The 26,047-nt window shown below is 37.9% G+C and overlaps 1 protein-coding gene across 3 annotated transcripts; it reads left to right on the forward strand.

Moving 5' to 3' along the window:
* Nucleotides 1–5: 5 nt before the first annotated feature.
* Nucleotides 6–25,125, forward strand: ermard (ER membrane-associated RNA degradation). 3 transcript variants are annotated; one of them, XM_012963739.3, is made up of 18 exons: nucleotides 7–112; nucleotides 2,008–2,176; nucleotides 4,849–4,988; nucleotides 5,139–5,240; nucleotides 6,276–6,365; nucleotides 7,587–7,684; nucleotides 10,023–10,159; nucleotides 10,815–10,929; nucleotides 12,062–12,164; nucleotides 12,811–12,840; nucleotides 13,270–13,338; nucleotides 13,945–14,115; nucleotides 15,845–15,931; nucleotides 17,664–17,740; nucleotides 20,118–20,246; nucleotides 21,335–21,553; nucleotides 23,207–23,320; nucleotides 24,620–25,125. In XM_012963739.3, the coding sequence occupies exons 2-18, from the start codon at nucleotides 2,008–2,010 to the stop codon at nucleotides 24,786–24,788; spliced, it is 2,019 nt and encodes a 672-aa protein (XP_012819193.2). In that variant the 5' UTR covers nucleotides 7–112; the 3' UTR covers nucleotides 24,789–25,125. The 3 variants fall into 3 exon arrangements, with proteins under 3 accessions (XP_031758125.1, XP_012819193.2, XP_002931563.3); XM_002931517.5 differs by having other exon boundaries at nucleotides 7–108; XM_031902265.1 differs by lacking the exon at nucleotides 20,118–20,246 and having other exon boundaries at nucleotides 6–108.
* Nucleotides 25,126–26,047: the final 922 nt, after the last annotated feature.

Below are 26,047 nucleotides of genomic sequence, written 5' to 3' on the forward strand. Positions count from 1 at the left end.
CAGCTGTCATGTGACCTAGAGCCGTCGGCGGACATTTTGGTTTTGGGCAAGGATGAGGGAATGAAAGATATGTTGTGAGAAGAGGCGTACCTTGCGGTTGTTGGAAGTGTAAGTAAGTCGCGTTACACATAAGTGAGATCCTGTGCTGTTGGCTATTTCTTATTTTATTGATTGCCAATCTCTGCTGCATTGTTCTCCATTTACTAAACTAATGTGCAGGAAGCACATGTCGTATGGTTGGATTGCCTATTTCCGTGGTAATACCATCTTGCTGTTGGATGAACACAGACTTTTTCAACTGAAATGCCATACTTAATTGTTTTACTGTGTTCTCACGCTTTAATTAGTCTTAAAGGGATACACGGAATACAGGATTTGGTTCAGTTTTCATTGTCTCAGCTCTCTTTGCAGGGTTTGGTTTAGCTGAACACCTAAAATTATAATAAACCTCCTTTTTTCATCATTACTTAAATAAATATGGCTTGTGCTTTAAAGTACAGACACATTTTACTTCCTGGTTTGTAGGAACACAATCAAAACAAATTAGCAGTCCACTGAATAGCCCTCTGTATAATGAGCAGGTCCGTATCTGAAAGATGCTGTGTCTTGATAAAGGTGGGGGGTGGGGATTGTTTATACAGAGGGCTTCCTAGAGGACTTGAGAATTGTTTTGACAGTGCTCCTAGAAAGTAGATTGTGGCTTTTCTTTCATTTCAATGGGGGCACATGAACACTGGGATAATGGGCCATTCCCACTAGGAGGCAGGCCACTTTAGTGATGTAAGAATTGCAGACTTTCCCTTTCCCCTTTTACCACCTTACACAGCCAGCAGTCTTCATTTTTTTCAGTGTTTTTATCACAGGAGGTTAAGACTGGCCTCTAGAGATGCAACATTGCACAAGGACAACATTGATCAGTAGTTAGCACTGACAGCAGGGGTGCGTCAGATTGGCCTGATGGCCTCCAAGCACAATTGCAGGGTCCCCATTTTTTTCACGGTAACAAAGACAGAGTAGGCTCCATGAGCATTCCTTGGTGCTTCCATCTAGCCTGCGACTTCCCTCCATTTCCCCATATCCTATGTTATTATGCATGTGTGTTACACATACTTGCGATGAGGGTCGTAACTGAGTTGCTTCAAGTTCCCTGTGTAGCTCAAGATATAACAATGGTTTATCTGTAATTCAGGTAATTAAGTATTTAAAAACAGTTGCTGTCATTGTTGGACTGGCCCACCAGGATACCAGGAAAACTGGTGGGCCCAGGTGTCAGTGCGCTCTTCTGCTCACCCAACTATTTGCCTTGTATTGGTCCATTGTGGGCAACCCCCATGGCCATTACTCAATTCTATGTGAAAAGCAATATAAGAAATAGAGGAAAGGATAGATAATAGTATGTAAAAAGAAGTAATTAAGAAATTAAAGAAAGTGAGTGAACAGGGATGGAAAGGTGGTCTGGAGAGTGGGTCTGAGGTCTAAGGTCTAAGGTTTTCTGGTGGGCCCTTGACACCCCAGTCCAACACTGGTTGCTGTTGTAGACATTTAAAGAAGTTCTCCACCCAAAAAAATAAAATGTAATTCTAGGGGAGAACAAAAATGCCCATAGTGACACAGGCACATAAAAGCACCAAAAGCAGGTGGAACACACCTGCTCAAGTGTAAGAGTCCTAAATATAATTGCTAGTAAGAGCTGTGTATGTTTCACCTTTTCTGTTCTATGGTTCTGAGTCAGGTGACCTTTAGGTCTTTTACTGGCTTGCAACATTTTTCCAGGAATCAAAGCCTAGAGTGCAGAGAATGTAAACAGAAAGACAAATGGTGCATTTAGTAGCAACTACATTTGTGAATAATTTTAAAACCATGTGAAAATGTGTAATTAATGTATATTGGAAAGTTTCTAACAGTAACATTTTCTTTCACTATCCAAACTAGTTTTTGGGTGGCAGACCCCTTAAAAATGCTCTACAGCATCTTATTATTATACTAAGCAAATATTTTGTATTTCAGATGTTGAAAACACTTACTGTTGGCACCTGCCTTTCTCCAGCAGTTCATTATATGGTCTGCGAGGTTGGATTTGAGCTGCAGTGCAGTTATGATATTAGAAGAATCCTAACCATAAACAATGAAGTGTGCTGGCAGACTCTCAGTGAGAATGTGTTTTATAAAGATACAGGTCAGTTTTTCAGCATTTTGTCTATACTAAAATTGATTTTTAAATTTTCTGCATTGTATGTACAGTCAAAATGGGAAGTTGCTAAAATTGAAATAAACTTGCCTTCGTTATGCACAATTTAAGATTTGGGTTTACAACCGAATATGGGTCCAAAGGCATAAGTTCAGAGTGTTCGGGACTTTCATTACTAAACTATATCAGACCCAGTAAGGTTCCCATGGGGGGCAGCTGTCTGACTACTTATTGAGGGTAGAGGTACCTACAATGAGTTATGAACAGGAAGAAGCATTGGAGACAGAGATCACAGAGGCAGAAATAGCAGAGGTTATAGTGTCATTCCCCAGCAGGAAATTACCCAGGTTGGAATGGATTGCCCATAGAAATTTACAAAAAGAGGCTATTTACCAAGTTGGCCATAGACCATAACAACAGACGAAAATGGGCCTTGGTGGCATTGGATGTCGCCAAGGTCTTTGATTCAGTGGACTGACCCATCCTGTGGCAGGTTATTGTTGAAATGGACTTTGGCCCTAGATTTTTGGCACTCACTCAGCTGCTATAGGACAACCTCTCGGGCTCAAAGGCTGGTAATGGAATACCCTCCCCACACTTCAACTTGACACGTGGGATGAGATAGGGAAGCCTCCTGTCTCTGCTTTTTATTTGCAATTGTGATAGAACCACTTGCTGCCCTGATAAGGAGGAATTCAGGTGTACTAGTTAGGAAAATAGGAGCCATCCAGGAAACATTCAGCTATACACTAATGATTCCCCTGTATATTTAGAAGACTGTCATTCATTTCTTGATAATCTGACCCAGATATTGGGTCACTTTAGTGACTATGTGGACCTGAGTGCAAACTTCTCCACCCTGTTCCTTGTTGATAACCAAACCAATGCTCCAATAATCAACAAACATGCTCTGGTAGTTGCTTCAAAATGTAAGTACTCAGGAGTGGTGCTGTCTTTGCCACTTCCATTATCCGGAAAACCTTTATCCAGAAAGCTCCAAATTACAGGAAGACCATCTCCCATAGACTCCATTTTAATCACATAATTTAAATTTTTAAATATGCTTTCCTTTTTCTCTGTAATATTAAAACACTACCTTATACTTGATCCAAACTAAGATACAATTAATCCTTATTGGAGGCAAAACACTCTTATTGGGTTTATTTAATTTAAATTTGAAATATTTTTTTTTAGTAGACTTAGGGGCCAATTCACTAAAGGTTGATAACGCTTATCGCATGCTTTTTTTGCGTTAAAAAGTGCACGATAATTAAGTACCGATTCATCAAAGTCATTTTGCATGCGTTAAGACGCATATCGCATGCGCAAAAAACGCAATTCTATCGCATTGCGTTGATTAGTGATTAGAAATAGTACTAACGCTTGATTCACAAACACATATGAAGTGTTAAACGCGCAAAATATCGTTTTAACCTGTGCGAATATTAACACCTATTTGGGGCAGGCGGTACTTAAACAACATTGTGGTTCGTGAGTGTTTGGCAACACAACATGGGGTTTGCAGTCGGATTTTTTCAAGTATGTGATTGTCCTAGAGTCAGGGAGATGGTAATTTTCAGAACAGTAGTTATCAGAAAGTAATGGTTATGTGCGTAATATCGTGCACTAATATCGCACGCGGCAGAAAATAACGCTTGAAATCTGTCATTGCCAGATAAATAACGCAAAGAACATCGCTTCTTTATTATGACAAGTGTCCTTTTAGTGAATCGATCGTTAAGTCGCAAAAAATAAGAAGTGATAAAATTTTTACCGCATGCTATAAATAGCAACCTTTAGTGAATCGGCCCCTTAGGGCTCTGGCACACGGGGAGATTCGTCACCCGCGACGAATCTCCCTTTTCGTGGGCAACTAATCTCCCCGAATTGCTGTCCCATCTGCAAAGATGTAAATCACCGGTGGGATGGCATACGCGGCGTCGCGATTCCTTACATTTACGCCGGTGGGATGGCAATTTGGGGAGATTTGTAGCAGATGACTAATCTCCCCATGTGCCAGAGCCCTTAAAGTATAAAGGCCCAAATTATGGAAAAAACCCTTATCTGGGAAACCTCAGGTCTTGAGCATTCTGGATAACAGGTCCCATATCTGTACTAGGAAATAAATATCCACCCGCTACTAGGTACAGACTAGGTTTAAGCAATGGTCTGGATTACCAATTAGGTCACAGGGATGTATAAGGCTTAAAAAAAATGCCTTAAGATTGTGTATGTGCTCTCACACTCACCTATCACCATCCCCAAGGCCTTTTAAAAAAAAAAAAAAAACTTGACAGGTTAACAGGCCTATTTATATGGGGCTCCAGTAGATTCAGAATAAGACTGGAAACCATAAAAAAAGGCCACCTTTGTTGAACCTTTGTTCAACACATGTTCAGGACAGTATATAGGATTTATATAGGAACTTATCAGTACTGAAAATGTATTCTGCCTAATCTTTTAATTACAAAAAACATATTTGTTTTGCTTAATTATAAAAGTTAACTAATAATTGTTTTGTCATTACCCATACTTCCTCCCTCAAAACTGTTTTAATACAGTTTCTGAAGAAGTTTTTTCACAATTGGCTGCCTCCTAGGTCAACGTGTTTACTGTAGCTAATATAATAATGCACATTTGTGTAACTAACTCTTTTGTAGGCCAGTGTCTGGATTTTATACAAAGTGTCAGGCAGCTGGGACCAGTATGTCAAGCAATCCATACACATCTTGCATCACTTTCATCTACAGAGTTTGAAGAGCGGTTTGGATGGTGCTTCCACTGGACTGATAATGCCAAGGTACAAGAGCAAAATATATTGATTGTTTTTGATTATTTCATTTGTTTTGAAAATGGTTTGTTATTTGCTGAGAATGGATACTCTCTAACACACTACTGCAATGCTGCCATTTTTATCCCATGTTATTTTTTTGTAATTTTTCTTCTGCAGTTATTTCGTAGAGCCTTTTATGCCTTGAAGAGCTTAAATGGTGTAAATATCTCCTTGAGTATGATGAAAATTACATCATGTTTAGAGCGATCACTGGGTGATGTAAGTAATATTTAAATTCCCATTTCTATATATCACATTTAAACATTATTATTTATTACATGATAGCCCTTGCTGCTATTGTACTGGCTTCTTGTTCTTTACACCATAACGATATGATATGTTCCATACCCGTTATAGGGTCCTCATCATCTACTAAGCCAATTTAATTTCCAAGCACTCATTTTCAGTCTTAAAGGAGAAGGAAAGTAATTTTGGCATTTTGCTGCCAATAGATTAGCCACATTAGTGCAAGCTAATATTATATATTTATTTATATCTATATTTATATATCTATATTATATCTGTATTTATTCTGCAGAAAGCTTTACCATACCTGAGTGTAGAGCCCTAGAAGCTCCCTCTGTTCATTTAAGATAGCAGCTGCCATTTTAGTGTGGTCTTGGTAGCTTCCTGCTGCAGCTCTAGCCATTGGTAGCTCAGATCACACATTCCTAAGGGAGGGGGGAGGGGGGAGGGAGTTCTTATACATTATTGTGGGAGGGGGAGCAGGAAAAGGGAGAGAGGAGAGAGCTGCACAGATTCTGGCCCCTGCAATGATGGATTTTTCTGACAGAGGAAGTCCGATACTGAATATGTGTACACAAAAAAGACAAGTCATCCTGTGTTTCTTTTGATAGAGGACTCAATGCAGCTTTTCTCTGAGTGCTTATGGCTGTATTTACATAGACCATTCTGATAAAGCTTACTTAGGGGCGTGTTTACTAAGATTTTAGATAAATATCTCCGGTGATGTTGCCCATAGCAACCAATCAGTAATAAGATTTGAACAGTCACCTACAAGTTAGAAATCAAAGCAAAGACCTAATTGGTTGCTTAAGGCAACATCACCGGTGATATTTATCTCCATTCTTAGTAAACATACCCCTTAGTGTTTACCTTTCCTTCTCCTTTAAGTGCTAAAATGGGTGACACGTCTCCTAAAATGCTCTAATTAATAATATGTTACCAAGTGCACTCAGAGGTCCCTAGGCATTTTTCAAGTTTAATATTTTTACAAATATATTTTTGTTTTAGGTTTATTTAATGGTTGGAAAGGAATGTCCTTTCTTACTAAGAGATCTGCTTGCATCTGCAGAACTAGCTGAAATCCTCAGTAAACCAGTGGTAAGTACATTATATTCAAATCCATAATTTTCTATTTTCCATATGTTATTTTAAAGCGGACATATTGTGTGAATGTCCGGAATTTCAAGAAGGCGGAGCTCAGATGTGAGTATAGTCTATGTGCATACAGCAGTAACCCACAATATAGAGGAGGATATGGCTAATGTCAAGACAATCAGGCTGATGTCAGGACAAGTAGATTTCAGGCAAATCCGTAAAACAGGTCGGGTCAGGCAGTATTCAAGCAAATCCAGGGATCAGGTAGGCAGAGGTCAAACACAGAAGTCAATCGAATCACAGAATACCAGCAGCTAGGCTTACAACCAAGCAATGACTGCATCCTTCAGCGTCCTTTGAAACTTTAATTTTGGTGCCAAATCGCACATAGTGGCTTGTGTGCACTACCACGCGCAAAGTGTGGATTCGCGTGCAACTGTACGCACCAGTGCACAAACAGACGCAATGGGATGGCGTGTGAATGAACGCACACACTTGTCGCATGCGCCAAACATGTTTCAGACGGGACACCTTACAGTGAAAAACAATATTGTGCCAATGTATTGTACTCATCTAAATATAGATGGGATGTGCTTTAAAAAGTAGTTTTTGGGGGCTGATTTATTGAAAATTTCTCCCAAAAAACCCACTAGCCCTGCTCATCTGCGCTCAGCACATTGCACTGTAGGATAGGAACCAATAAGCAACTAGGCTGATCTTTTAGGGAACTAAAATTTGTTTTTGCTTGTGTGACTGCAGGGCTGTGATTGGCTATCCCCCTCCTACTGTGCTTCTGGCAGGGACCGTTAGGACTCCCCCACACCCCATTTGAAAAAGGACAGGGACCTGAGAGCAACTATAGGGAACTCCAATAAAGGGGGCATTTTTACAGATAGTATTAATTTTTAGAGCAACATGAAACCAGTACCATATATTACTCATAACTGCCTACAAATGCCATCCCCTCAGCTAACATAAGAATTGCTGAAAGTACATTACCTTACTCACAGTGATTCACCCAAATTGCAGGAAAATGCAAAGGAAGGCATTCCCTGAGATTAATCTGAATCAGTGTGAGTAATGTAATTTAGTGAAGGGGATGACATTTTGATGAGATTGGTGTGGACACTATGTATTAATTTTACTGCACCGACACTATTTGAATGTTGTTTTTTACCACAGTTATTGTTATGTTTTCAAAGTCAAATGCCTTTACCCTAACAGATGGATGTGCTGAAAGTATTCCTAGGCTCACCAGAAAGCCTTAATCTTCGAAACATATTGTGGCATGGATTTGCATCACCTGATGAGATTTCGCCCAAGTGAGTGAAAATTTGTAGACCAATATTATCCATTTTGGTTACTCATAAAAGTTAAAGTTAGGGCATTATTTATTAAAATTTATGAAAAAAAAAACATGAACGCAAGAATAAAACACCAGCGAAATGCAAAATGTTTTTTATTTCTTATTCTTTTTCCTCAAGCAGTACGTTATTTAAAAAAAAAAAAAAATGCAATATTTTCACATGAGTTTCTTTTCACACAAGTGAGAATCACATTGTTCCATTCATTTTTAATGAGGCTAAAAAACTTGAATATTTTAAGAAAATAATATGAGAAAATAAATAATAAAGTTGTTAGAGAATATTCCCATTGACTTATACAACCTCGCCAGCTTTTATTTGCTGAGTTTTTTTCTGGTGACTTTTTGCAGTTTTTTTTCTGCAATAAAAAAGTTTTCGGAAAATACTTGCACTTTTTTTTTGCATCCATGTTTTTTCACCAAGTTTTTCTTGAATTGATAAAAAACGCCAACTTGATCTTTGATAAATCAGCTCCTTACGGGCAGAATTATCAAAATGTGAGTTTAGAGCTTAATACATGAAAACTCACTAACATTATATTCATTCCTACAGGATTTTTAGAAGCATATTTATCATTGGGTGATAGGTAGAACTCACCATTTGATAAATACACTTCTAAAAATCCCATAGGAATGAATAGAACATGGGTGGGTTTTTATGTATTAAGCTCTAAACTCTCATTTTGATAAATCTGCCCCCGTAGTGTTAAAAAAAAAATATATACCGTATATACTCGAGTATAAGCCGATCCGAATATAAGCCGAGGTACCTAATTTTACCTAAGAAAACTGGAAAAACTTATTGACTCGAGTATAAGCCTAGGGTGGGAAAGGTTTGTCCTTTTTCATTATGTCATTTACAAATAAATGTCTTACTACACTGCACTGCTGGGAGAGAACATAAATATATGTTGATCAAACTTGAAATTGTTGTGCTGTGGTAAATTGCAGTTTCCAGGAATCCCTTAATATGGCTGAGGTTGTTAATTGAATATCCAAATGACTGTTGTGCCATGGGATGAAGTGTGCATCATTTATGCTTACAAAGGATGTTATGGGCACAGCCACTGATGTATGATGTTATGTTAATATCCATATGTTCATAGTAATCTCCATTCTAATTTTGAATTTTTAGAAACTGCAGGACACACTCTACATGAGAATATAGCATTGCTTCTTTAGTTAAATATCCCTGCGGAAGGCATATGTAGGGCAGAGGAAAGTTTAAAAATTAAACAGAAGAACTATTATTCTGTACCTGATACTAAAACCAATGCCACTAAAACCAATAAACACCACCATAATCCCTAGCAAGTATGTGGGATGGTATTAGGATTAGTAGAGCTGGCCACAATAGGGGGTGATAGAAAGAAATTACTTTTGCAGACAGAGGCAGCTTCCATACCGTACCCCTCCTCATACGACTCCCAGTACCGCTCCCAGCTGCGTCATGATTTGTGGAGACACTTCACTGTCATTTCTGCCAATCTTTGATCCAAAACATGTTCCTTGCTCTCGATTTGCTTATCACGTAAATACTCAGCAAAGAGAGGACACGATAGAATATGGAAAGAATCATACGTGAATAGTTTTCATTCGAATCATCCGTGAACTGAAGCGCTCTCTGACTGTGCGCGAATCATCCCAGTACCGCTCTGACATTGCTGACATGCTGACATTCGCGGGGAAGGAGGGCGCGCGAATGTCAGCATGTCAGCAATGTCAGAGCGGTACTGGGATGATTCGCGCACAGTTAGAGAGCGCCGAATGTGCGCCTTCAGTTCACGTTGTCAGCATGTCAGCAATGTCAGAGCGGTACTGGGATGATTCGTGCACAGTCAGAGAGCGCCGAATGTGCGCCTTCAGTTCACGTATGTTTCAGTTCAGTGGCGTTCAGTTCACGGATGATTCGAATGAAAACTATTCACGGGTGATTCTTTCCATATTATTTCTTGTGTCCTCTCTTTGCTGAGCGGTTAGTTGCATTCGTGCGCCCCCTCCCCCTGTGAATTGACCCGGCCCCCCCCCCCGCTGCGTCCTCCGTTACACCTGCCAGCTCAGATAGAAGACGCAGCGGGGAGCGGTACTGTGAGCAGTATGGGGAGCGTTATGTCAGCAGTGTCAGCGTATAACTCGAGTATAAGCCGAGGCTGAGTTTTTCAGCACATTTTTTGTGCTGAAAAACTCGGCTTATACTCGAGTATATACGGTATATATTAATTATAAATTACATATTTAGATATGTGCACTTAATTTTGCAGACAAATACAAATGTAGTGCTGTGTTCTTGTTTTAAGGTATTGTTCCACCCTTTTGCTGTTAACAGCTGGGTTAGGGCAGCTACTAAAAACCTACCTCTCCCAAACCCAGTCACCACTTAAGCATAGAGCTTACTTTCTGTTTAACAACCTGAAGGACATGCATTTATTTCCAAGTAAGTTACCTTTGATTTAGCTCTGAGCACTAGACCTTTTGTTTCTTGATGTGAAACTAATATTAAATTGATACAAAGTAATATTCTTTTAATACACACACATATATATATATATATATATATATATATATATATATATATATATATACTAATACATTATTACTTTTTGCTGCTTTCTTCAATATATAATGTTTGCATAATTACTGTATAAGCTCATTCCAACTTATCTTTTTTTTTTTGTCGTTGAAACATGCTTAGTAGGTGTATTTATAGCTTATGCTGCTGGTCATTACAAAAAATGGCTGACGTAGCTTTTGCCAGTACATGATGGTGGTGCTTTTACAGAAATATCCCAGGCCATAGCAGTTATCACCAACCAGGAGCACCACCACCGCGTATCCGGTAACCAGTTATTATCACTGAAGTGTGCCTAACATTTGGCACCCCCTTAGTGATTTTACCTTTCCTTGGCCTTTATGAAACACAGGGAAAAATACATAATTACCTTAAAAATGAGTAAGGGGTGGTACAAACATATTAATTTAGAAAAATAAATGAGGTCAGTGGAATTTCTGACGTGACATAATAATTCACCTATGTCATTTTATATAAGCAGAAATGTTTTCATTTTACACTTTTTAAAAAATGTTTGCAGATATCAGTGAGGAGGCACTTTTTGCTGCTGAGTTATTGATTGCCAAGTCTAAATTTGTGTTGCCACATATGGCATCATTCTGGATTGAAGCCATTGCCGCGTTCCAGCAAAACAGGTAAAACACGGTATTATGGTTTCATACAGTAATTCCATAATATTACAAGATGCTAAGTGTATAGATCCGTACTACATTGTTTTGCTTTCTTAACATGTAAAACAGATGACACACATTCTGGAGATTGTTCTAAGATGTATATCCACATATGGGCATGTTTATTTATTTTAGTGGTTGTGATTTTTTTTTCATAAGGGAAGGGATAAACATCTCACCACCTGAATGCTTACACATATGCAGGTTTTAGAAATTGTAGGAATCACAGCAAAAAACATGACCACAAAAATGAATAAATCTGCCCCATAATCAACTTTAAAGTCAGGATTTGTCAGTTCTGATTCACAATGATTTAATATAGCATTTAACATTATTATAGAGGTTCAGAATAAAATTTATGCTCACTAAAACAAGTTCTATTTGTCAAATTTCTGCACTGACTTTTTATATTGGGATTGGTAAGTGGGTTTTTTTTTAAGTAGTAAAGCAAACAGGGATATGTAATCTTACATTTTCTCTCCATTTCCAAAAGCCATTATATTTCTGACTTAAACTGTCAACTGCATTCTCAGTCCTCACATTATTCCCTACAGGGCAGAATCATGCTCCCTAAATGCTCATTGAAACAGCACTTGGGTTGAGGGTATTGAGCACTGGTGGGCACAGTACAGAGCTGGGCTACACCCTGTACCTGCTGGCTTTCCCTAATTTGTGTGAAAGAAATGATATAAAAGTTAGTGTATGGTAAAGAATATTACCTATGTGCCACCCAGTCTGTCCTTCCTGAATACAGTGCTCCCATTTACATGGGTTTATCCTATAGGCTAAAGCTCAGCTCATATTCTCACAAACTTTTGTTTACAGAGTTTTGTTTTTTTTTCTATGAGGCTTCTGAACAGGCAAAATATGGGGAAACTTAAGGGCACTATTGAGTATGCCTGTAGAGATTAACATTTTATTAGCCTTTCCTTCTCCTTTAAAGCAAAAGTTTCATTTTTTAGTACAGTCAGGGTTATTCTATAGTAATGTAGACATTCAGATTTATGCAGTTTCTGCATTCTGAGTTTTATGAGGATAGAAAATGAATCTAGTGGCATAGCCATATAATTGTAACATTTACATAAGTATTTTTCAGGTATGCAGATTGTATCATTCTGTTACTTCCGCAACTTGAATGCAGTCTGCGTTTGGTTTTTACAGCGGTTAATAATTGCCCAAACAGAATGCTTACTGCTGAGGTAGGTGAGACATCTCCTGCTTCTTGGGTATATTTGTATTTCACAAAGAAACTTAACACAAATGTGTTTTTCTCTTCATACTAAACCACGTACATCACAATACGTCTATTTAAAGAAGTTTGACAATTTTTGTGGGTATTTATATGACATTAATACGGATTACATTTATATTACTTGTGAACATCCCATTTAAAATCTGTTTTCTCACTTATACAAGTTTGTGTGCCATACTGCTATGGGGAATATTAACCATAAATAACCTTTACTGTGGCAACAGTGGTAATGCAAGGTGTTACCTGTTGAAAAAGCTCTATGTGATTGCCATAGCCCTAATACCATACATATAAATAAGCCCTTTTGTAGCAGTGGGGCAGCTGTGCAGAACCAAAGGGCTTACTCTGGATAACAATTATAAGATAAGGTCTTCAGAATTTAATAGTTTTTGTACATAAGTGGTGGTGAAATGATATTCACTCCTACATTCAGTTAGAATATTTTGTTTGCAGTTGATAGATAGATATAATCTATACAGGTATATATATAAGCAAAAGTATTTTTCCCTTTGATGTGCAAAGTATTTTAAACATAGTAAATTACATACTTGTTTTTTGTATTTTTAATTCTTTTTTCCCTTATTTTTTTCAAGTCTGCTGTTTTATACACTACTTTTGATGAGGTAAGGGGGCCTGATTACTTTACTACTTTAATATTTTTATTTTAATAAATATGATAATTTTGGTGGTTTGGATGTTATTTGCCATTCTTTTAACCTAAAATTATCATGTCACATGAATGTATTTACAGTTTCCTGTAGTCCTGAGTTGGTTAGTACAGAGCAAGAGGGAAAAAGTTATGGCCTTTAGTATCTTAAGATTGGGAGAAAATGCTTGATAGGCATTGGGTTGTTACAGTGTATTAATGGGACATGTGTATTTGCATCACTTCATTATGTACTGGATAGGAAAAGCATTCTGTTTCTAGGAGACTAAATTATAAAACCACTAAACATTTAATTCCATGTATGGATATTTTTATAATATAAGATTTTATTTACTGGCCTGTTTTATAGGACATTTGTTGAAATAATGTATTATGCATTTCCTAGATCCTGGCTGAACAACTGGATAATGAATCTGAAAATCAAGTCCCATTCATTCTTGGAGAACCAGCAATGGTAAATGTTTTCTAATGTACTTGCTTATTTTGTAGGCTAAAATAAAAGTAATTCTTTTTATTTGCTTCATATTATCTTGTTATATACTTGGGTTACTTGTCCTAGAATAAGTAATGAGAATCGAACTGCAAATACATTTCTTTTTGTAGAAAATTGCCCCCTAAGCACCCACAGTATAACATGGCTGTAGGTGCCTAGTAGCAGAGCAGAACCCAAGGCACTTATACTTGGCTTGGCAGCCTGCATGGCTGCTTGCCATCCCTTCCACTCCGACCACTCGGCCCCCAGTATGTTTACACTCCTGCCCAATGTTACTAAAGGAAACAGCTGGGTCTAGTATTACTTTCCTGGTAATACTGGTAATACTTTGCTATTAATATTCATAGGAACGTATCATTTTTATAATAAGTGAACAGTTTCTGAAGTTTCAAATGTATTAATATTGATTGATAAACATATAATAGATTGTATTAGAGATCCAGGAGACATTTGCCCAATAATAAAAATGTACTTATTCATATTATGTAACAAACCAGTGGACAACCAGAAAAATATAGACGAAAATAGACGTTTGCTTTCTATTAATAATATTCTGCATATCAACAGGAGTTTCTGTTGGACTTTTTGAATCATCAGGAAGGTCCACGAATAAGAGACCATCTCAGCCATGGCGAAATTCAACTCGATGACTTTCCAAAAGAAATAGCCAGTCATTTACTAGGTTTTTCTCTGGTGATCCTATATAAGCATCTAGGGCATGAGGATGATTTTTTGAAGGTGAGAGGAGTCATGGTATATTCAAGTCTTGTACTGCTGTGAGCTTATATGTTTATATGGTACCATGTTCAAATTTATGTACAAGGTACCGTATATACTCGAGTATAAGCCGACCCGAGTATAAGCCGAGGTACCTAATTTTACCTAAGAAAACTGGAAAAACGTATTGACTCGAGTATAAGCCTAGGGTGGGAAATGCAGCCGCTACTGCTAAGTTTCGATAATCAAATTATTTAATAAAAGGACACTCACAAAAAGTGTGTAAGTAACAGGAATGATACTGAGAGTTCTACAGTGTATTAAAGCTCTCAAAGCAAAACTGATACCATAAGAAATTCCAATTATCAAAACTTCTGCTTACCTCATATCTTACTACATGCCCTCTCAATCCTATATCCCGGATAACAGGATAAGCCAATGCATTTATTACATTCCTTCAGGTCAACAGCCCAAATCTGACGGGGAGTAAAAAAGAGCTCCTACCCCCCTGACTGATGGACCATGACCCATGCGCAGACATGATCTGATCCCGGGAGCTCACACACATTCCCAGATGGTTGAAGAGCATGGTCATGCCATATGTAGGCAAAGTTCGTCTTCAATGGGGCCCTTCACTTAGTATATGCTGTGCTACTGTATTGGATGTTGTGATGCCAAGTGCACAAACCAGCCAGCCCCTGGCAATGCAATGTGTTTATAAGCATTTCTGCATAAGCTCCAGTTTCATCCTACTGGCCCTAACAGATACCTGTGCCATTGGGCCCAAAACACAATAGGCACACCATAAGTAGAATGCAAAAGTGGGCTGTCAGTCCTACGTCTCGCCTCCGGCTAACACCCCCCCGTGTGTCACCTGAGCACTGTCAGTCTAAGTCTCGCCGCCGGCTAACACCACTCGCACCTGCCCCCCCCGTGTGTCACCCGAGCGCTGTCAGGCTAAGTTGCGCCGCCCGAGTACTCACAGTCCTACGTCGCGCCGTCGGACGCTGCCCCGTGCTCTCACATTCATACCATACCGTCAGTCATACGGACTTAGTACAGGAACATCAGGCACGTCGCTCGCAAGTACCTAACCCCTCCCCTTTACGTATGCGTGCCGTGCCTGCATGCAGCTGTTGGATTGGAGCGCTTGGGCGACGCAGGGCGGGGGTTCTGGGGTGTTGATCGGCGGCTCAATGTGACTGCAGCATCACACAACAGATGCGCCGGTACTGCTTGACTCGAGTATAAGCCGAGGATTCCTTTTTTAGCACATTTTGAGTGCTGGAAAACTCGGCTTATACTCGAGTATATACGGTACATTCAATAATGAGGATGGTGTCAATCACAACCTTTTAAAAGGTAAATAAATGTCATCAGCAATGTAGGATAGAGGTGGTAACACTTTACTAGAGGCAACACTTTACTTTTTTCCCATAGAATTACATGTAACTGAGAAACATAGAAATGTCACTACTGGCATGTTAAAGTGGCAAAATATAAGATTTCAGTTGTTACGGCTTTTTCACTCCAGTTGTAATATGTACAGTCAACTTTAGATCTCATGATAATACAAGTGTGCCTGTTGTCTAAATTGGATGTAAGGATAAATGGAATGATGGATGAGTGGCCTCAGTACTGTGTTTGCTTATGGTTTGCCCCTTATTTATTTATAGTAACAAAGTTTGTCATAGAAGCCAGTGGTGTTTGTCAATTTTACATTTTATTTTGTTTCCCTTTCCTATAACAGGAGATGGCTGCTATATTTAATCCACTGAATGAGGCTGCTGGAAGCTTCAAATCAGTGTTCCATCCAATTGCTCTACTTCAAAAACAGGTTTGCAAATATTCTTGTTTGAGATTGTGTTTTGAAAAAATGAGAGTGTGGATTAACTTTAAAGCACATGCAAACCCCACACACAAAAATGTAATCAGTGAACAGCCTCTCTGAAATCTTTCAATACCTGCCACTCTGGTTGTCCAGAGATTAATAGTAAAGCTGCAGTGTCCCCTTAATCACTTAGATTTCCATCTCCTCCTGTAACCCACTTGGCCCCCTCCCTCAGGAATTTGCTTTGACTCCTGGCTTGTGGGTATGCTCAGTTGTTCTAAGCTCAGATTACTAAACGCACCCTCCAGTCTAGCAGCCAGTGAAGAGATGGCATTGCTGCTTCCCATAGAAACTCAGCTCTAGCTGTCTGCTTCAATTTTTTTCTCCCAACCAACTCTCCTGAGCTCAGCTCAAACAAAGCAGAACTTTTATCAGAGACAGTTGTGCCTGTGTAAGCCTGTATTCTTGATGAAATGTATGCTGAATAAGGGTAGGCTGTGTGTAGGCTGTTTCCAGATTTAAATTTTCACCAGGTGACAGCTGCTATTTGCTTTAGGAAAATGTGATGGTGCTGGCAAGTGAAGGGGATATATGCAGTACAAATAATGCCATTTGGGTGGGGGAGAGACGTGCCCAACTGATATACATTGTAGGCAAATGTAGGCTTTACATGTCCTTTAAGCATAATGTATCTGATGTCTCTATGATCTATAATCAGATCCATCAACTTTGCACATCTAAATCAGATACAGAAAATATATGGAATTCATTATGGAGAGCAAAAATATTATTTTAAATACTAAAGCATGTACATTAGTTCACTTGGTGTTAAAATTAAATACTAAACAGGACAACAATCCATTAGATATATGCCATAGAAACTCTTATTTGCACACATAATGTGTTTCAGGATAAAAGGCCCTTTATCAAGTTAATATGAGTAAGGGGGTGTGAATGATACAGCGCATATAGGTTAGAGTTGCAGCGAGAACTATTTTGGGTCAGATTTACTAAAACTCTTAACATTTCTTGTGTTTTTTATTTTTAAAGTTGAATAAACATGTTTCCACCAATGCTTGGCATTTACTAAAAAAAACCCTGAAATTGAAAATTTGTGAATATTTCAGATTTTTCGACTTGTCGCATCAAAACTGCGACTTTTCCAAATTGTCGCATCAAAAAACAGCATAAAAATCTGAAACCTCTAAAGTTTAGAAGCAATCTGCCATTGACTTCTACATGATCTCAACAAATTTTAGCTGGTGAATTGTTGAATTTGGATTTTTAGCCCGCTTTGATGCATAGTAAATATCAAAAACTTCACAAGTTTTTTTTGGCGACTTTTAGAGCTAAAAAATCTGAATTTAAAAAAAGGTTAGTTTACCACATTAAATATTTTTGTTGAAAGAATAGTTTCATCTGTTTGTTCTGTAAGATGATCCTAAATCTGTATCAGTTGGATATAATTACTATTCAGTCAGTGTAAGAGATGCAGAGGAAAAAAAGATGAATCATCTTCAGTGTAACTTAATGCTTTCTATATAATGGTAGTAAAGCAACCCCTCAGTTTGGCAGTAAGGAGAATTTGGTTAAAATGGTTTTCAGTGAATGCAGCACAATGGCTCTGATATGATACAGCTATAGGGAGTGGACTGTGTAACTGTAACAAGAAAGGCTTAAAATTAAAAGCTTTGTTTTATAGAGAAACATGATAAGCTTTTGAAATTATTATACACAGGTAATAGAATGCGGTGACAGTCTTCAGAAATGGACCCATCTTCCATCTCCTCCTGAACATTCTGAACAAATTAGCAAGTAAGTGCTGTTTCTTTTCAAATTAGGACTAAAAACTGAATACAGTGGGCCTCATTTATAAACACTGGGCAAAGTTGCACCTGGGCAGTAACCCATAGTAACAAATCAGTGGTTAGATTTTTCAAGCCAGCAGCTGGTTGAACGTTAAAAGCAATAATCTGATTGGTTGCCATGAGTTACTGCCCAGGTGAAAATTTGCCCGGTGTATTTTAAATGAACTCCAGTGTGGCTGGAAATGTGGTATTTTATATAATATACATACTTTACCAATAAAGAGGTTCATCAGCCTTATAACAGCAATGATTCATTCTTTTAAAGTTGTCTATATTCTGATCCAGGTAGGCCATCTTTTCAGTGTCAGCGTAACTGCACATACTTTTGTTCTGGTCTCCTGTTAAGAAGCAAAGCTGTCAGAAATCTTAAAACATCAGAAGAAAGTGAGGTTGCATTTAATTAAAGCCAATGCTCCAGGGCCAACTATTAATCAATTCCTGTGCAGATATCGATGGTTACTATGCTGCCATGTTATGTAAATATTCATTAATGATTAATCAGGTTTGTATCATGATTTTTTTTATTGTATATACACTTTATTTTGTTGGTCCTTAAGCTCAGATAACACATACACAAATTACTGCAGCACTCTTGTTGGTGTGTCAAAGTTTTGATTTATTGCCTTAAAACAGACATGCAAAAGATGGCAATCAAGGTTTGATAAAGGGCCCAGTGAGGATTGAAACTGCCATCTTTCTGTCTGGCTGTTTCTAGCTAGTGATAATTGTGTAATACTTCTCCACCGAAGTGCAGTAACCTGTGTGTTTATATGTTTTTGACCCGTTGCAGACTGGGTCTATATTCTGTACAGGACCTGACAACTCAAATGTTGGTTCAAGCCAGTTCAAGCAGCATATTTTTAAGTAAGGTCACAGCAGCCCAGAGCATGTGTTGTAGATCAGCAGAAAAATAGTTGGGAAGCTGTTACTATTTGTTTATACAGTACTAGTTAGGGAACAGTTACTATTTGTTTGTACTACTTGGTAAAATGGGTATAGGAACAAATATTCTAGAGCCAGGTAACCTCTTTGTACTCTAATAAAAGGTAACAGGGAAGATCATGCTTTTTTTTTGATCCATTATTATAAGCCAACTGACTACTCGTAGGGGCATATTTATTATCCTTTGTAAATTGAATTTGCTGAAAAAACTGTGTAAAAAGCTGGGTAAAATAAACTGAGAAGGTCGGCGTCCGAACGCCACATTTTATGATGTTATTTTACAAAGTTCCAGCGGAAGAAAAGACTTGTAAAAAATTATGCAGATTTTATGCTGTTTTTTGTATTCATTCTCTTGCACAATAATTTTTTTAAATAACTTTAGAAAAATACATTTAAAGTTACCAAAAAAAGAGAAACAAAGAGGCAAAAGCAAGTAATTGACAACTGAATTAGTCCTAACTGAACAGACAGTATTGTAAAAGGTATTATAGATGTTATTCTCCAGGGTTGATACAATCTGACTAAAATTTGGATACAGACTAAAGGTGGCCATACATGTTAAGATCTGCTCGTTGGCTGAGGTCAGCAAACGAGCAGATGTTTTTCTGATAGGTCCATCTAAGGTGGGCAATATCGGACTAATTGAATTGCGATGACAGGCATAGGAGCCATGGAACCAAGGACCGTATCAGTGAGCCGATGTGGTCCCTGATCCGATGAGAAAATCAAACCTGCCCAATCAATACCTGGCTGATTTGTTGCTCCAGGAGCAGGTTAGGGTGAGGGATTAACAACAATGCTATTCTTTTTATGGTAAATTGGATGGGTATAGAAAAAATTGTGAGATAAGCTGGGATACTTCAGTCCCGAGAGCAGAAACAATGGGGCTATGCCACCGTGCGTCAAATAGATTTATTTTATCCCACAATCCCAGTCAGCTAAAGCTATTAATCCTTATTTTGTTTCAAAAACCAAAGGTTATAATAAAAATATTACAAGAAGAGCCCAGCTACATGACTAATATGAAATAAAAAAAATCACAGAGAGCTCATCTTCTTTTACCCCTTTCACATTAGGCACTTTGTCTAATTATTGTCTGTATTATTTCTACTTTGTGTTGGGGCTTGATTCTGGTTGCTACCACTTCACTTGTGTAAGGGGTACTGTTTGAAGTGTACAGATTCTGTCCTACTAGTGCTGGGGTGGAGTATAAAGGATTGCATACTTATATTGTCCTTGTCACCCTCCCAAAGTATTTTTATGGTATTTTAGGGGATACCTGGGAATCCAAGTACTATTATCTGCCCATCCCCAAATAATTGTTTATAGTGTTTTATGCATCTACAAATTAATATGGATTATATAATATCATTGTGTTTAAGGGTAGAAGGCGCTGCAGACCCTGAAATGGTGCTCACGCATGAAGCAATATATATTATGTCCCTACACACACATCAAATAAAGGATTGCCCAGTTGCAGAAGATTTAGACAACTGCCTTTTAACAAACAGGTTTGTTTTATGCGTCATATATAATGTTTCAGGAATAATGCTGTTAACTTCCAGAGCCAAAACTCAAAAAGTAATTAGTAGTTAGGTTTGGCAGAGGGGGTAGATGTACTCTCTATAAGCGACTACATTATAGGCTTGGACACTGTTATTCTTATGCCACAGAAACCATCGTATCACTTATTCATTCATTCATTCATTCAGTTTCTTACTTACTAAGACCTGTTTCTGTGCTGCACTTCATTTCATGTATCTGACAGTCACCGTAGGGAAAACTCACCCACTCTCTTTAAGAAAAAGCTCAGCTGTTACCTTCTGGAGCACTAAAACATTATTTTGCCCAGTCCTGCGCTTAAGGGCAAATGCCCATACCTGATGCACTCTTACCTTCCAGTTTGTGCCTGTATGTTACCCAACCACTCAGATTGTAAGCTCTACGGTACAGGGACCTCCTTCCTACTGTGTCTCATACCACATGGCACTTATATATATATATATATATATATATATATATATACATATATGTATTTATTGTATTTATTTATTATATCACTTATCCTCCCTGTGTGTAATTTTGTATTCTGTAAGACTGTACAGCGCTGCGTACCTTTGTGGCGCTTTATAAATAAAGTTATACATACATACATACATACCAATGTCTGGAAACACTAAGGGCAGTAACTATATATGCAGGTGTAACAGCCTTACAGGCCCAAATATTGGGGCTCATATAAACACAAATGCACAGAACTGTACCAAATCATGCTCTCAAGGGGTACTTTCCACTTATAGGACATATGAATACAATTCTGGAAAATAATGGCACCTATGTGCAATAGCAGCATGGTTCTCTTTTACTATAATAATAAGTGAATTGCAACCATATTTTTAATGAGAACCCTATCAAACAATACTATCAAAACAATAAGTCTTAAACAGAACCACACACACTGCTTCCTTGTTCACAGGACCAATAGTCATGTGATTTGTGTTCAGATTTGTTTTGGCCAGGAACTTAGATTTGGCCAAATCCTCAGATTTATAGGATCCTTTAAGGATATTCAACATGTTATTACCTGTATTTATTTCAGGTGGTTTACAATTGTGACTAACCTTTGCAACAAGCATATTAAGAAATTGTTTTGCCATCGATGGGTTATGGAGGTGGTTGGTGTTCTACGTAAAGTAAGCACACAGCTTTGCCTTGTATCAAGAAATGTTATATTTATCTCAGAGCTCAGATATGAACAGTGGATGCAGAAAGCATTACGCTCCCGTCAAAGGCAGAACTACATACGGATGCTGTATAGGTAAGTGCATTTCCCTGATTATCATAATCATACAAGTTATTTGCTAAATTGTGTGTATGTGGTTGTGGTGACATGGCTGCTAATTTAAGTATTTAATTGTATGCAGTAAATGTATTGCAGCCGAAAAGATATTTTATATTAAGCATCTAATACTAGGAAGAGACAATGGAGCTCATCCAAAAATACATACAGTACAAATATAGGACTCGCTCTTCATGAGAGGGGCACAAATCATTTACCTTGAGCTTTGTTGGAGGTCTAACATTATAAACAATTATTTTGATATTATACAAACATATACACCTTGTGGAATATACTTTATTTTTGTAGCAATTTTAAAATAGGGAGTTTAGCTCTTTGCCACTGTTAAAACCAGAGAGATACTCTAAACCTTTTGGTGGCACCCCTGCCAACTGAGAATGTTCAACACATTGCTAGGCAGTATTTTTTTTGGCAATTAAACCATAAAGTGTGCTAATTATGCTTCTCAGTACTGGGCATAGGCACAATGTTGCCATTAGTCAGGAGAGGAGGAAATTCTGTCAGGGGCCTTGATGAAGGTGGGGCCAGGGAGCTTGGCATTGTACAAATTCTATTGCAGTTCATAATGCAGTCTGGTAGATCTTCTATTCAACATGTAGAATTTTATGCAATTGAATACATTTAGTTGGGCTAAATGACAGTGCTCCATCAGACGGTCAATAATATGTCAGTGACACCTATGTCCCTTTGATTATACTGGCAATATATTCAATATGAAATACATGAGACGTACATTTAACCCTTATGAGAGAAAGTTTTTACTGGTTTTCCACAGAGTTTCTCCAAAGTCAAAATTTACATATTTAAAATACAGCAGAGGATGAAAGCCAACTGTGCAGTGTTCTGTCAGCTGATATTATCCCACTGGGGCCTCTGGGTTTTGAATTAGATGTGCACAAAGATTTTCTTAAAGGAACAGTAACACCAAAAAATGAAAGTGTTTAAAAGTAATTAAAATAAAATGTACAGTTGCCCTGCGCTGGTAAAACTGGTAAGTTTGCAACAGAAACGCAACTATAGTTTATATAAATGAGCTGCTATGTCAACACGGGGGCAGCCATTGAAGCTGGGAAAAAGGAGAAAAGGCACATAGCAGATAACAGATACGCTTTGTAGAATATAATGGGGTTTTATCTGTTATCTGCTAAGTAACCTGGGCCTTTTCTCCTGTAAATGGCTGCCCCCGTGGCTACACAGAAGCTTTATTTATACAAACTATAGTAGTCTTTCTAAGGAAAACACACCAGTTGTACCAGTACAGGGCAGCATTACATTATATAGTAATTACTTTTATACACTTTCATTTTTTGGTGTTACTGTCCCTTTAACAGATATCAATTAAAATTTCCCTTTCAAAGTTAGACAGCTAGAAAAATATTCCCATATAAAAGAACTTATTTGAGTGAAAAATTTTTAAAAAAATCTTTCATAAAAAGGAGGAAAAATCAGGTTAAACAAATAAAATAAAAATTCATGCATTACATACAAAATAGCCTTAATAAATACAGCTATTTTTGTTTGTTATATTTACTTAATGATCTGTGTATATTTGAGTATAAATATTTGAAAGTATATAGCCAACAGTGTTTTTATTGTTTTTTTTCCCCCTAGCATCAAAGTCTTAACTCCTATTCTCCGATTATTTGTAATGTTGGTGATTGTGAATCTGCAGAATGTACACACGATTCCTCAGAAGAATTTAGTGGATTACCAGAAATACATAAAGTAAGGAAAAATTATGTAACTACAATTCCATTGGCTTTTTCCATTAAGGTGGCCATACACGGGCCGACTATAGCTGCCGATATCGGTCCCTTGGACCGATTCGGCAGCTAATCGGCCTGTGTATGGGGAGAGCAGATCGGCCTGGCCGACCGATATCTGGCCTGAAATTGGCCAGATCTCGATCGGCCAGGTTAGAAAATCTGGTCGGATCGGGGACCACATCGGCTCGTTGATGCGGTCCCCGATCCGACTGCCCCATTGCCGCCCACATAATCCGATCGTCTGGCCCCAGGGCCAAACGATCGGATTATTATTTTTTTTACCTAAATGCTCCCCGATATCGCCCACCCGTAGGTGGGGATATCGGGGGAAGATCCGCTCGCTTGGCGACATCGCCAAGCGAGCGGATCTGCTCGTGTATGGCCACCTTTAGTCTTTATAATGGAGATTGGGTAATGTATGTATGTATAACTTTATTTATAAAGCGCCACAAGGGTACGCAGCGCTGTACAGTACATACTAATTAAAGCTTTTGAAGATTCCCAGCACTTACCGACTGAGATTTGTAGTTTAGCAGCAGAAAGGACAAGTTGGACATCCTTTGGTAAATGGGGTTTGGATAGTTATGAGCTAAGATATCAAAATATTACAGCATAGAAAATTGCGAAGAGATTGTCTTATAAATATATTAGTGTGTACTCTGTGCCTGACGAACCCATGGCAGGGCATTTCCTGCTACAATCCAGTTAATGGGTTAATTATTAGAAAACTATTATGGGTGTAGTGGAATTGCCTGTATTAAATGTCTCAAAGGAGACCTATCACCCTAATAAATAATTCCAAATTCTTTTCTATCATGTTAGTTGAGCAAAATACACTTATACCATATAAAGTATTTAAATTTCTTAGAATTTCTTAGAATTCACAATCACAGAAAGCAGGCAGGTGCCATTTTGTGCCCATGCACAGGATACACAATTATAGACCGTGAGAAGGGAGGGGGAATAAGAGGAGTGCAGGGAACACTACACTGAATGTAAAGTGAAAGGCATAGAGGCGGGGCTGGCAATATGTGATTGACAGCTCAGATTTTCAAATACATTTATAACAGGTATGGATGTTTTAATAATTATGATTAATTTGCAGAGAACTTTTATTATACAGCTTTTTATATGTGGGTCACATATATAAAAAAAAGTTTGAAACTGCAGAACTAAAACAGGGATGATATTCAGTATACTGAGTATAATGAGTATACAACTGTGTGAAATGAGTATACCATATTTATTTTTCAAATAGGTATCTAAAATCAATTCTTCAGTATACAGAAAATATGTCTTCCTGCACAAGTCTGGAGAAGAACAGATGGGATGAAACTATTGAAATAACCAGAAGAATTCTCTTAAAAATAAGGGTGTTTAATGAAAACCATGAATTGCCACAAACAATGAGAGATAACCAGCCATAACAACATTGTTGTCAATCGTCAATATAAAAAGTCAATATAAATGTGACAGCATTCAGTCTGGAATCACAACAAAACAGAATACAACAAAGCGGCTACTGTTATAGATAGTTTTGCTACTGTTTTACAAATTTTTCGTTCAAGAGAAATGGGACAGTTTTGTTCATCACTATTGGCTATATACTTATAGAATCGGATTTACATTGGATGGAGGTGACTGCCAACCTAAGGATGGAGAAATGGTGTCTTAAAGTCAGAGGCAGACTATCATGGCTTCCTCTTAATCTGAGAAATTGTGAACTGTATATCTGTGTAAAAATATATATTAATATTTATTTTTGCCAGTGCGGATCTTTTTTACATAAGGCCAACTGAATGCTTTTATGTGAGTAGGTGGGTATTTTACCCTTGTAAGTTTATGAACTCAAAATATCTTTTGGCATATGAAAAATATACAATATTATTAACACCCTAGACCTAATATTTGATAGAATATAATGCTGTAGCATTTACACACTGTTGCATTTACTACAAAGCGCTGGTGCTCACGACTTACCATGTCATTTAGAAAGAATGAGTATAATCATGCACTTCCTTTACATAGAAATGAGCTTTCTACATCTCCCTACTCACTAGGGGTGCACCAAATCCAGGATTAAGTTTGGTATTTGTCTAAAATTCTGCTTTTTTCAGCAGGATTCAGATTTGGCCAAATCCAAGTGTCTGGCTGAACCGAATTCAATTCCTTAAAATCATATGACTTTTGGTCACATGGACATGGAAGTAAAACAATATTGTAAGCACGTGCATATCCTAATTTCCATATGCAAATTAGGATTCAAATTCGGTTCGGTATTCGGCTGAATCTTTCACAAAGGATTCAGGGTTCGGCCGAACCCAAAAATAATGGATTTGGTGCATCCCTACTATTGACAATCTGGAATACTCTAATTTTGCTAACTGCTCCAGTTCTTAAGATAGATTTAGATTTCTCCTAACAGAAACCTGCAACAGAGACCTAGCATTCCCAATATTCCCTCTAATTTCTTTTTTCCTATGTGTGTAAAAATATTCTTTTGTTTGCACATTTTAAACGTGTGTGCTCATATTTAAAAACTGTATGCTCAGGTCAGAATGAATACAAAATGTGTTTGTTTTCATACAAAATTCTTAGTGCCCACTACAGTTTGTTGTGTGCTGTGGCCTCAGATGCTTAGAGGGAACATTTCTCCCAGGAGAACACTACCTGCCAGGATGCATAA

Source organism: Xenopus tropicalis, chromosome 5, assembly GCF_000004195.4.
Source record: "Xenopus tropicalis strain Nigerian chromosome 5, UCB_Xtro_10.0, whole genome shotgun sequence".
In the NCBI taxonomy this organism is placed as follows: Eukaryota; Metazoa; Chordata; class Amphibia; order Anura; family Pipidae; genus Xenopus; species Xenopus tropicalis.

Excerpts from the sequence above, each read along its gene's own strand:
- ermard (XM_012963739.3), top strand. The coding sequence starts at position 2,008 with ATGTTGAAAACACTTACTGTTGGCACCTGCCTTTCTCCAGCAGTTCAT. Across the intron at positions 7,685-10,022 it reads CCTGATGAGATTTCGCCCAA|GTATTGTTCCACCCTTTTGC; the intron begins GTGAGTGAAAAT and ends TCTTGTTTTAAG. Across the intron at positions 14,116-15,844 it reads ATGAGGATGATTTTTTGAAG|GAGATGGCTGCTATATTTAA; the intron begins GTGAGAGGAGTC and ends TTCCTATAACAG.